We start from the raw sequence: 13,431 nt of genomic DNA on the forward strand, positions 1-13,431 counted from the left end.
TTCTCAGCAAACACCACACGTGGTAGCGTTTCATCCACACTGTAACATGTCACATTTATTTTAAAAATGGATCACTTTATCTAGTATCTTAATAATCTAAAGCAACTGGGCCCCAGAAATTATGGATAAGGGCAAATAATGAAGTTCGGCTGAGACTAATACTTCAAAGGAAGAGAAAAAGGGCTGTGCATACTGCACTATCAAATTCCTGCTATGCAAAAATTAGCATATCATAATCGTGCAAGCTCAGGAGTTATTAGCCACAAATTACTGTCACCAGGAAGACCTCAACATCCCCAGGATGGGCCTGGACGGGGGAGGTGGGAAGCCAGGGAGGACATTACACAGAGGGCGATTTATTTCACAAAGTCAGAACTTGAAGCTGGGCTCAAGGTGAAACTAGCTCCTTGTCTGCAATATTTCAACTGAGGGGAGCCGCACATCCCCCCACTTCGCTTCCAAGACAGTTATGACCGTCTCTGGAGAGTGAGCGGGGAGGAGCCGGTACCCGGGAGGGCATGGGGGTGGTCAGGTGTGCTGGGGATCACTGGCCTGGGGGTTCCACGCAACTCACAGAAAACGACCGGCTCTCCCTATCGTACTCTTGGGCTTGACCCTTCCTCTTCCAGATGAGAAGACGGGCGCCCCACAAAGGGCGAGGCCCCCATCTACACAGCTGGTACCGCACAGAGCCAGGAACAGAGCACAGGTCTCACGGGTTCCCAAAATGATCTTCCCGGGACAAAATGTGCAATGGGTAGAGACAAAATCGACAACAAAAAACCCCCATTACCCATTCAAAGAGGCGGGATCAGGACAGCGGTCAGTCGCCGAGCAGGAAGGACACACTGAGTAGCAGAGGCCCACGCCAGCGGCGTGCCTGCAGACCGCTGCGGACCAAGCTCACAGAATGTGAGCTTTTCGATTTCCCAACTCCAGCGACTAATGGCCGGGGTAGTGAGATTTTCTGTAGGGTGGTTTTTTTAAACAATTTAGGTTCCTCTGACTAGGCTGAAGGAAGGTCCAAATCAGCATTTCAGATACAGTCTGCTCTCTCAACAGGGCATGAGCAAGGGCCATGAGAGGTCTGCCCCGTGGCTTCACAGAGAAAAAGGAGTGGATAGCTCGGGGGCAGCTAGTTCTTGCCTTCGCCCCCTCCGGCAGCATGGGGGTGGGGGGGCCTCCCAGCGGGAGGCGGTTCTGCCCCCACCAGAGCATCCCCGGCAATGTCTGGGGACAGTTTTGGTTGTCACGCAAGATGAGTGAAGACCGGTTATCCGGTGAGGAGAGGCCAGGGTTGCTGCTCAACATCCCACACGGCCCGAGACGGCCCCAGTGTTAACAGTGCTGAGGTTGAGAAACCCTAATCTAAAAGCAGGTTTAACAAAAGAGGCAGGAGGGTTAAGGGGGTGGCGAGGTGGCGTTCCGGGAAAGAGCAGACAGGACACCTAGGACAGCAGTGTGTGAAACCAGAGAACCCGAGAGCTTACCACCTGTCCGTCGAGCCCCGTGATAAACAGCAAATCACTCCCTGCTGGGGACCTACCCACTCTTTACAGCAAACCTAACTTTGCCAAGTCAGAGAAGCTCTTTAGGATTTATGACATTTCACCAGCCAACAGGTTGCACTTCCCAAGAAAAAAAATCGTTTCAATTAGTTGTCTTTCCACCAGTCTCTCAAAGGCGGATTTCATGAAGGCCCCTTATTTGTTGACTTCAGCTTATTTTTTTCATCAGACATCAGAAGTAGGAAAATAATTTGCCAACTTAAATCTTGGTTTTGCAGGAGATGGTATGCAAATGAGTATCAGCTTGCAACATTCAATTATTGTTAACGATAAACATACTTACTGGTTTATCATTTTCTGCTGGCAATTCAAACACACATCTAAGTTTTGAATCCATAAGGTCTTCCGGTTTTGCCTCCTTCCACTAAAACAATTTAAATTTAATAATCAGGATATTATAAAGCTGCTGGAAGAATAATTTTCTTCCTATAACTGACAATTTCAAAAAAATATTCTTAATGAGAAAGCCCGGGTATATATCAAATAAAGAACTTACGTCTGCTGAGATTTCAGTATTTTTAACAGGACAAGATTAAATACAGTAGCTTTCCTGAATATTTATTACACTTCACGAACCCCAGCCCTGCTGCCTGATTCCTCCAAGCCAACCAGTGCTGCTCTTGTTGCTAGTCTGTGGGAAGCACATGGAACAGAGACAACCACCGCTGAAGGAAGAGGAATTTTCTCAATTATGTCTGAGCGGTCAGAGGTAACTCTGGCTCTCCTTAGGAAAATAAAACTTACTCTGCAGGGGGCACCCCTCTTAGAGTAAGCGTATACCACGGGAGAGTGGTTTGAGAACTTCACTGCCAACTACTAACGGGGCACATTCAGGAGCACGCCGCTGTCTGGGCTGACCCCCAATTCCTCCAGCCTGCTAGTGGGGAGACCTTCCTGGCTAACTCCAGGCTCCGGGAGCACGAGCACGAACTCCTGGCTTAATCCTCCTCCTCTGGGCAGCAGAGGGCAGGAATCCCAGGGTACGCCGAGAACTGCAGACCAGCACAGCAGGAAGGTTATAGTACGGAAAACAAGAATAAACTCTTCCACCCTTGCCCCAGGACCATGCAGGAGGCAGCTAGCGCAACACAGGTACCAAGAGCCGAAACCAGGAGACCGTGTGTGTGGCGAACAACGGGAACTGCCAAATAAGCCCCAGGAGACCCCTTCAGGGGACTTGCAGGCCACTCAAATGAGACTGAACAGTACATGGGGAAAATGCACAGAATCGTAAGGAAGGAAGCCACAGACAATATTTTAGTCTGTTCTATGGACACACACACGAGCACACGTGGGCCTGTGTGCGTGTGTCAAAAGGGCAGTAAGCAAGGCTCATCACCAGACCAAAACCACCAGGTGCGACCGCTGGCGAGCAGGACATTCACGTGCTCTCCAAGTATCCCGTCACTCCGGAGTGTCACAGATGACCTATTAACCACAAGGGGCAGTTGCGCCTTGACACCAGAAAGTTGGCAGTCACCATCTTAACCAAGTAATCCAACTTAGCATAGTCAATAGAGGGACAACTCAGTACTAAATGCCTTCTGATGCGATGCATACAATGACATTACTTATGGAATGTTCTTGCCAAAAACATTTAACCTGAATTTAATCATGAAAAAATAACCAGACAATCCCAGAACTGGCCTGGACTCAAAATATTCAAAGTCATGAAAAACACAAGGCTTGAGGGTATTATACTCCAATAGAGTAACAACTAATGGTCATTTTGAAGCAACTAGAAAATGCTACATATAGGTTTCTCTGTTAGATAGTATGATTGGATGAATGTCAACTTTCCCAGCTATGAGGACAGGGCTGGGACGACGTAAGACACTGTCCTTGCTCTGAAGGGAGTAGGAGTGAGTGCCAGGAAGTCTGTGTCTTAAGAGTTAAGTGGTTGGGCAAAAAAAAGTTTATGGCAGAAATGAAGCAAATGTGGCAAAGTGTTCAATGGTGAATCTAGGTAAAAGTTATAGGAATAATCACTGTATAATTTTTTCTGCTTTCTGTATATCAAAATACCAAAAAACAGTTTAAAATAAAGAAACAGCATGAGGCTCTAACAACAATGGTTAGGTCTAGTATAAACAAATTATAGGTCACTTTTAGTTTTATTTTTGCTTATTTGTGTATCTCCAAAACCTCTTCCAATGTACGTTTATATAAAAGATTTTAACTGTTACACAAACTATCATAAAAGGAGAGAAATTCATCTTTATTGGATACAGAGGCCTGGACCACAGCAGCACTCAGATTCAGCGGCTCTGGACACTGTGCCTGGTGCTTGACACCCAGAGCACACTACTTCCCACAACAATGTGTGAACCAGGTTTTTAACCCCCTTTTACAGGTGACCCAACCCTACAGAGAGTTAATGAAAACTGCCCAAGGCCACAACATTAGTACAAGGCAGAGCTCAGCCCCACACCCGAGACGCCAAGCCCGTGCTCTTGTCGCTAAGCCATGCAGCAAAAGCCAAGCAGAACACAATCTTGGATATTCCAAATTTTGTATTTGCCATACATTTCCTTGCTCACACAAATTAACATGAAGTGACACCCATGTTCTGGGAAACAAAAGAGAAAGTAGTAAAATGCCTCAATAATCATGCTTATGGAAGGGGAAGGTCCCCTATGGTCACTCATCTCTCTCAAATCTCCAAGTATCCAGCTCGCCCTCATCTCCTGCCCCAAACTTGAACATCCACAAAGATGGTCATTTATGCTTTTCTAAGACTAACAGAAAAGGCCGAGTGGTGACATTGGGATGTGAAGGAAGCGGTGCATAGAAAGCCCCTCGCATAAAACTTTTGAAAGAGAAAAACAATAGTGCCTCAGGAGCCACGCTGACTCCCACGTGCAGGTGCTCCCCGGGGGGCCAGTCCCCTAGCTTAGGCCGGCAAGCTGCAAAGTGATGTGGGTGTTGAGGGAGCCCTGCCTTCTTTTTCCTATCTGTACGCTTGAGGGCTGGCCACTCTGTCCTAGCTGGGACTGTGCACGGTAAGGTTAATCTGTACAGTGTGATTCCCGCAGACACAAGAATGCCAGCTGATTCATCCAAATGTTAAAAAGAAAAGCTCACTTTAAGGAGAATTTCCATTACAATCTTTTCCCAGTTAAAAAAAAAAATAATATAATATCATTTATTTTATAAAAACAAAGTTATCTTACTTTTACCAAAATTAGAGACAGAGTTAAACATGTATTTAAGCAGGGGGGGGAAAAAAAGGGAAACTAGGGAAGGGGGAAAAAAAATCCTGCTTAGCAGAACCAAGTGAAAAGCAAACACTCAAGCGCTGAAGGACACTGAGCATCCCACTCCCTCACATCCCTCCGGGCTCTTAGGGATGGGGGTAGGCGCAGGGAGACATGGTAAAGGCATTCCCTAGACTAAGAAACACCCTTTTCTATGGGAGATGGAAGCGGGGTATAAAGGAAAGGAAGGAATCCTGAAATTATTCAAGACACAACCCATCAGAACAAGCAGCTGCTGAAGCAAACTGAGAGGTAAACGTCAGAAAACAGTAGTGTTCTGGAAAGTTACACATAATGTTAAAATCAAAGTTTGAGAAAAACCATAAAGGTAGTCAAAGTACAAACCTCCTTGAAAACACCATTCCCCTTTTAAAACAATTTTGACATATCTTGAAATGCATGCACCCAAAATTCTGTACCTAATCATTTTAATTACTAAAAGAAAGTAAGAAGCATTCAGTACTTACTACTGCTTCCATATCAGAAGTGTCAGTCGGAGCAAACATAGACTGAACCATAAACTTGTGTTTACTTTTCTCATTGGGGTCATAATCGAAAGGCTGTAACATCACTGAGAAAGAAAATATTTCATTAGGTGGGTCAGAGCTTGGTTACCAGCAGCCATTTATGTTAAAACTCGTATCTCGGTTGTACAGCAGTTTACCAGGATTCTCTTCGGAGCCTTACAACGACCCAGGTGAGGCCAGCAGGGCACGGTGCCTGGCATCTTCTCCGCTTTTCAGGTCTCAAACCTGAGATCCTGGGAAGTCGGGGGACTTGCCGCAAGTCAAACAGTAGGTAGTGGCAGAGCTGGGACTTGGGTTTGGAATTCGGGTCTTCTGATTCCTAGCCCCAGGGTCTTTCACCACCGCCCGCCTGACACAGAGGTCGGCCACAGGCCCTACAGACCAGGTAAACCAGGTGTAAACATCACATACCTTTTTGCTCAAGACAACAGAGCGAAATGATTTCTTAAGTGAACTAGAATAATCCAAGACATGTGATGGTATCGTTTTAGTTTTCTTTGTCCATTTCCCATATCAAAGTATTCTTTACTGCTTCAAATACAATTTCGCCTGTGCGATCCTGGGAAATTTTCACAACCAGTTCACTCACAGCATAGGAAAAACACCACCAGCGTACACCCCACCTTTCCTCCCCAAGAACCGAGAGGAATGGCACAGAAAAGCTCCCGCAGACAAGTCACGCCTCCCCGCTCCTACTGGCTTATTAGAAACCACCACCCTGGGGCGCCTGGGTGGCTCAGTGGGGTAAAGCCTCTGCCTTCGGCTCAGGCCATGGTCTCAGGGTCCTGGATCGAGTCCCGCATTGGGCTCTCTGCTCAGCAGGGAGCATGCATCCTCCTCACTCACTCTCTGCCTGCCTCTCTGCCTACTTGTGGTCTCTGTCTGTCAAATAAATAAATAATATCTTAAAAAAAAAAAAGAAACGCCCACCCTTGTTAAATGGCGGCTCCTTTAAGATGCGCGATCTGCCTCAGGGTCCTGGGATCGAGTCCCGCATCAGGCTCTCTGCTCAGCAGGGAGCCTGCTTCTCTCTCTCTCTCTCTGCCTGCCTCTCTGTCTACTTGTAATCTCTCTCTGTCAAATAAATAAATAAAATCTTTAAAAAAAAAGATGCGCGATCTGCGCAAGGCGCAGGCTAAAGCACACATCGGTTAAGCTCCCCGACAACACACCTTCTTCTCATTCGGGAAAAGGCTCCTATCCCCCCGACCATGAAAAGCGCGAACACGGATTCAGCAGCCCCGTGAGCCAGAAACCCGGCTACGGACGGCACGTCTATTAGGCCCACATGTAAACTTGCGGAGGTAGGTACTGCTGTGGAGGTTGTCTTAACGCCTGTTTGTTTTCAGGCAAGCAAACCGGAGCACGGACGGTTAACTAAGTTGCCCCAGGTCACAGCACGAAGGGGGCTGCTCACCTGTGCGCGGCCGCCATGGGGGACTTCCCCGTGCTCTACCAGTCCGAGCGCTGTCCTTCTCCGGCACCTCTCGCGCAGGGCACCCAGCCAGGGTTCTCTGGCCTCTGAGCCCCATCTCACGGCTTCCCCTAAAGCTTCACCATCAACTACCCACTGCGGGAGATAAAGGGCACGTGTCCTAAACCTCAGTTTGTCCTGAACGCCAGTTCACAAATGAAGAACCTGAGGCGAAATGAAGTGACGTGACTGGCTCAAGCAGCAAAACTTCAAGAAAGAGCCAAGGGCAGCCCAGCACCCTTCCGCCACACGCTGGTCGCTCCAATAAGAGACAGAGGCACATTCTGTAAATTCACATTCCCCATCACATCTTATAAAAGTAAACATGACACGGCACAGAGATGCGAGTGTCCCCTCGACCCTGGGGACAGAGAAAGTCTACCACAATCCCATACCACACCGGCTTTCGGGGTTTCGGTATACGCAGTCATCCGGGCAGTTCTGCCGCCCGCACCATCCGTGTGATGTGCTCTCAGCTACGGCACTCCACGGGGAGACTCCTTCAGGACGAAAATCAGTGTATCTACAACCTTTCTGCAATTCGGGCCTCCTACGGGGCACCTGGGTAGGTCAGTCAGTTGCACATTCAACTCCTGATTCAGCTCAGATCACGATCTCAGGGTCATCGGATCGAGCCCTGCGTCAGGCTCCACACTCACAGCTAAGTGGGCTTCTCCCTCCCTCTGTCCCTCCTCCCATCAGGAGTGAGCTCTCTAAAACAAATGAATCTTTAAAAGAAAAAATTCAGGACTTATACACACAAGACATCAAGTCTAGATAGCAACAGAGATATTCTGAGTACTCCAAATCCTAAGTGAAACCATCAGCAGAGAGAACAAAAGGTCATTTAAAACCCAAGATCACTCCACCTGGAATTTCACTCTTCCAGGTAGAGAAGCACAGGTTCCCTCCCCAAAAAGCAGTTCTTGCTGGTGGCTTTGGACCTGGAACACAACTATTGCCCTTTCTGGCACCACCAAGTTAGCAAGAGCTCTCCTGAGGATGGACCTGGGGCATTGTTACACACGTGGCCTCAACACTTAACCCTGGGAACAAATGAGCGGATGAGCAGGTCAGCCCCACAGACTCTTCTCCTGAGAGCTAAGCTGCCATCGCGCTTTGTCCCCCTCCAGGAATAATGCAACAGGGAAAATACACCTGATCAACTAGAGCGCCAGCGCCTTCACATGTCTGTGATCTTTCTTGGACAGGGACTGACAACCTTTTTTGAAGTTGGGTCACGGTGTTCAAACTACTGTCTGATTAATGTTCCTTTCTTTAAAAATTTTATTTGAGAGAATGAGAGCAAGCGTGAGTGGGTGGCAGGGACGGGAGTAAGAAGGAGAAGCGTAAGAAGAAGAGTAAGACTCCCACCGAGCAGGGAGACAGACACAGGGCCCCATCCCAGGACCCCAGACCTGAGCCGAAGGCAGTCCCCAACGAACCATTAATCCTGGATTAATGTTAGTTTTAAAAATTAATGTGAATTACGTTTTGAGAATTTCAGATTTCACTTGGCTGTGATAAAACCCTGCCCTGGTATTTATTTAGTACGGGAAAAAAGAGAACTCTGCCTTAGACGACACTCAGAGACCCAGCAGCTCACAAGCTCTAGGAGCACAACCGCCTCATCCCTGAGTTTATTTTTCCAGCCGTGAAAGGCCCCCTAGGGTCTGCCACCACGGAGAGCTCTTGGGCTGAACCAGAATTATCTGCAAAAAGCACCCAGCGCACAGGAGAGGACAGTAATCAGAAGTCGTTGCTAATTTTCAGAGTGGGCTCTGTAACTCAAACTACACTGGGACACACAGACAACCAACAGGTCCAGAGAACCAAAGCCCCCTCCACCTGCAAACAGCCTCAGAAAGATCTGCTCTTCCCCCTGCAAAGCCCTGCAGTGCACGTGAGAAACAAGAGCCAAGAGACCCTCCTGTGGATACCAGGCATGCACTAAGGCAAAACTGACCCCTGCCACCTCTCCACCCCAGCCAAGTCTCCCAATCCGCAGTACCTTCCCAGCGCCCCAGGAAGGAAAGGAACAGGACCCGACTAGCGCCGACTGGGTGCAGGCACCAGAGAAGGCGCGCCTGCACTGCACCCCCCATCCAGTCCTCACTACAATCCAGCAGAGCAGCCCAGTGTCACTCAGACCCCACGGCCGACACATTAGAAGACAGAGCTAGAGCCGCACACTGGCTTTGCTTCCAGAGTCCGATTCCACACCCAGGTTCTCAAAGCACGACCCGCAGACCCCAAGGGCCCCCCATGAGTTGATCCATAAAGTCAACAGCACGGACATGAGAACAGCACGACACTCTGTCCCTCTGCTGGTGCCGAGCTCTGCGGTGACGGCCGGTGCAGAGCCAGAGTAAAACTCTGTGCCTCAGCACGGGCGAGGCAGGGTCGCCGCGCCAGGCATCGCCACGCACTTGCAGCTTTTCTTCAAAGACCATTTTCACTTTTAATATCCTGGAGGAAGCAACAAAAAGGATTCATTCTGCCAAACTTCAACCCTTAACAACACATCTTATCACTGTATGTGAGGAAATGGAGAGACACGTGAAGCGCTCCACTGTCTTGGGAAAGGCGGCTCCCCCACCTTTAGACGGTGAGCTGAACTAGAAGGCTTCTCCTGGAACACCAGTCACTAGAAAGAACAATGGACACACAAACAATGGTTATGCAGAGCTAGGCAGATGGCAGGTATCTGCTCAAAAAGGATGAACCGGGGCGCCTGGGTGGCTCAGTGGATTAAGCCGCTGCCTTCGGCTCAGGTCATGATCTCAGGGTCCTGGGATTGAGTCCCGCATCGGGGCTCTCTGCTCAGCAGGGAGTCTGCTTCCCCCTCTGTCTCTGCCTGCCTCTCTGCCTACCTGTGATCTCTGTCAAATAAAATAAATAAAATCTTTAAAAAAAAAAAAAAAAGGAATGAACCACACCTGTATTTCAAGGGAAACAACTTAAAGTAGTTGTTGCCAGTGATAAAATCCAAGCTTTCTACCAAAAGGAGACCCTTGAAAAACATCTATCTGACATCAAGAGCTCAGTTTCCCAAATACTTGAAGACTTTTCTGATGAGATCAGTGATGTTTCGGATATTGTGTCATAAAATGTGTCAACATTTGGCAGATCTACATAACTCCACTAACATATAGTATTGCAAAACCCATTCAGAGTGCAAGGGAGCCCAGCGCATTTTAGTGAAACAAAGTTCAAACAGTTCACCATCATGGTTTCAAGATTCCACATTGTACTAAACTTTAAGAAAAGCGCCACTTGTTAAGTTTTGGTGTGTCATCAAAGTATCATGTCCACAATTATCTGAAAAGGCTACTGAAAACTCTCCCCTTTCCCAACTACAAGTGTGAGGCAAAAATGGCTTCCCTTCACATACATTCATCAAAATAACATCTTGTAACAGACTGAACAAATGTAAAAGCAGAACACGAGAATCCAACCTATCTTCTAAGCCAGATGATAAAAGAGATTTGCAAAACATGTCAAATAATGCCCGTCTTCTCACTGAATTTTTGAAGATATTTTTCATTAAAAATGTCACTTTTTAGCACGTAATTGACTTACTAATGTTATTAAGTGAACTAATACTCTTTAAATTTCCCAGTTTAACTTACAACACGATAAATATTGATATAACCCCCAAATGAAAAGGCTCTTTGGGTCTACAATTTCGAGTATAAAGTGGGTCTTGACACCAAAAGCCTGAGCGCTGTTATTCTAAACAAGTTGCCTCACATGCCCCTCCAGGAGGAAAATAAACTGGCTAAATTATTCAAGTTAAGGCATCGGCTTTGTGTAGTGCCTCTTGGGAGAAAGGACAGTTTAAAAGAGAAAGCAACCGGGCACCTGGCTTGCTCAGTCGGTGGATAGGGCCTGCAACTCTTGATCTCCGGGTTGTAAGTTCGAGCCCCATGTTGGGTATAGAGATTACTTAAAAACATAATCTTTAAACGAATAGGTAAATAAATAAAAGAGAAAGCAACTTCATACAAACCAAGCCTGAGTTTGCATGGACGGCATGCATCCAGGCCTGGGGTAGAGACAAAGGCACACGCGCAGGCACGCACGCGTGTCTGCTACAGGAAGGGGTCTAGGGTTCCCTGGGCTCCTCTACCCACCCACCCGGCAGCGGCCGGCTCCACCTCTGCAGAGGGCTGCGGGGGTCCACAGGCGCTGCTGGGTGTCGCAGGGGTCGCCCGCACAGCTGCAGGCCTAAGAGAGCCGCCCACCTCCCATGCCGCCACGGCGCAGATCTGGAAGGACAGCTGCAAGTTCATCACTTACTCGTGGACCTTTGAGTTCGACAAGAATGTGGAGACACAAAGCAGCGGCTACTGACAGCAATCAGACCACCTTACAAGAACGCTGGACACAGCCAGAGGCAGGGGCTTGTGAAATAGAAACAAGCATGAGGCTGGCGAGCTGAACACGGGAAATTGGGAGTGACCACCGGGGTCTGCTGGTGAACCTCCAGGGAGCTCCCTCAGGCTCTGGGGGGGCCTCGGCCCCTCCCCCACCGCAGCCACTCTCCCCCCAGCTGCAGCAGCAAGTGGAAAAGAAGGGGTTTGCCACCCACCAGCTCTCCTCTCCTTGGGGGCTCCCCATCGGCAAGCAAGAGTGAGTGGCCACCCAGACCCCGAGAGCCTTCACGAACCCTCGCTGTGCCTAAGTATCCACATCCTCCTCTGCCCTCAACTCAGGTCGAAAAGTTTGTTTCTCAGCGACTATCATCCCCTGTCCAATTGGATTTGCTGCACCCGATTGGCTAGAACTTTACGAGGACATGACAGGAAAAATGTTGTTCATCGTTTGTTCTTGCAGCTCCACACATGCAAATTGTGACAGAAATTATGTACTTTTTTCCGTGACAGGCTATAAAAGAGCTTCCCATTAACTTAATTTATTTCACTTGAATATCAGAGACACTGATGATAAAACCCTCTTAAACAAACCATCTATCCTACTTTTAAAACATATCTGCTGATACTACATTAAAAAGAAGCCGGTTACCAGGAGACCGCTCACCATTCGCCAGCGTTAATGCCTCGTGAGTCAGTGTCTGCCGTGTCAGACGGCAAAAGTGGGGTCCTGGTAGGAAAGGGTCTTTGGGGGGTAATAAAACGGTGGGTCAGTAAGATCAGACTTTCTTCAAAAGAGAGGAAATGCAGAATATATGTTCCTAAACAGCCCCCCTCAGAGAAATGATGACTTCATTTCTGGGGAGCACAGCGGCTCCCCAGGAGAACCCAGGCAGGCCCCCGCCCTTCCACGTGCAGCAGTGTGAGCGGAGCAAAGGTGTGCGAGTCTAACAAGCAGCATGGCACACGCTTTAGTATTTGTTTTAGTCTCAGACTCTTACCTTCGGGATGTCCCTCTCCTCGTTTTCCATGGCCGCAATCACAGCCCAGGCCCCCCGACCCCTCGCTTCGTCCAACTAGGAGCTCCTCCTCCCAGTGACTCTCCGGTCGGACGGCCCCGCACAGCCCCGATACAGACCCCGTCAGTCTGCTCTCCCCTGCGCGCCCTACTCACCTTCACCACATTCCTGACCAAAAGCCCCCTCAAAAAAAAAATCCCTTTTCCCAAGTAAAAGACGATCCGTTCAACTCTTCCCAGTCTCCTCCGCTTTCCTGGTATGGCCCCAGAAAGGTACCCACACGCTGGCCGCACCCCCAGTCCCAGGGAGCTCTGGGATTACCGAGGTCTCTTCCCATCACGCCGGTCTGGTCGTGTTGGCACGCCTCTCCCGGTCTTCCTGCCCTTCTCACGTCTCAATACACCAACCTTTCAGAACCTCCCCCGCTAATCCGACTTGGGGTGCGGGCGTCTCAAAGTCCGGCGCGCATCGGGATCACCTGGAGCTCTTGTTAAAACACAGGTGATGGGATCCCACCTCCAGGGTTTCCGATTCAAACATGGGGGGGGGGCCGGGCTGAGAACATGTATTTCTAACACAACACGGATGCTGCCAGCCGGGACCGCTCCCGGGGAAGGCACATTCAGTGTGTCCCCGAACGCTGCGGCCGCCACCAGGATGCTACCTCACACCCTCGTTCTTCCTCGGGCACTTGACTCTGCTGGCACGAAGATGCCTAAGCTCCTCGCCACACGTCTGCCCTTCTACCCAATCCGACGGAGACTGAGACCAGAACTTCATGTTTTGATAGTTCACGTTCTGGGTACTAGTTTTTAACTGCTGGGCAGATGGGTACCTTCTTCCCTCCCAACATTTGAAGAACTCTTGAAGCATGCCCCCTCTAAAAAACGCCTTGGGCTAGCACAGAGAGAGGAGGCCTCCTTTTACCCTTACCCATGTGGCTTCCCTTCTGTCCTCTCTCCCAGAGCCACTCTTTCCCACCCGTAGGTTCAGACAGTGGTTTCCAATCTTCCCGTCACAAGTGTCCCCTCCATATAATTCTATATGTAATAACCAAAAGGCTCTTCTCTACCACACCGCTTTCATGGCAGAGTAATGTAGTTCCTGCTCTAGTTTTTTAAGGTGACCAGAAACAAGACAGAACCTCATCAGCTTAAAAGACCCATGGTATTACCACACCGAGGTGAAGTAATTCTAGCCGAAAGCAAAG

At 48.9% G+C, this 13,431-nt stretch overlaps 1 protein-coding gene across 1 annotated transcript in view; it reads right to left on the bottom strand.

Annotated features, from left to right (window-relative positions):
• VAPB (VAMP associated protein B and C) overlaps nt 1–13,431 on the bottom strand; it is a 51,709-nt gene that overhangs the window by 4,522 nt on the left and 33,756 nt on the right. Inside the window, exons 3-4 of the mRNA XM_044262765.1 lie at nt 5,293–5,396; nt 1,852–1,932 (exon numbers count right to left, since the gene is read on the bottom strand). Coding sequence (XP_044118700.1) covers nt 1,852–1,932; nt 5,293–5,396 — 185 coding nt within the window. The remainder of the gene's footprint in view (nt 1–1,851; nt 1,933–5,292; nt 5,397–13,431) is intronic.

Source organism: Neovison vison, chromosome 8 (genome assembly GCF_020171115.1).
Source record: "Neovison vison isolate M4711 chromosome 8, ASM_NN_V1, whole genome shotgun sequence".
NCBI classification, from domain to species: Eukaryota; Metazoa; Chordata; class Mammalia; order Carnivora; family Mustelidae; genus Neogale; species Neogale vison.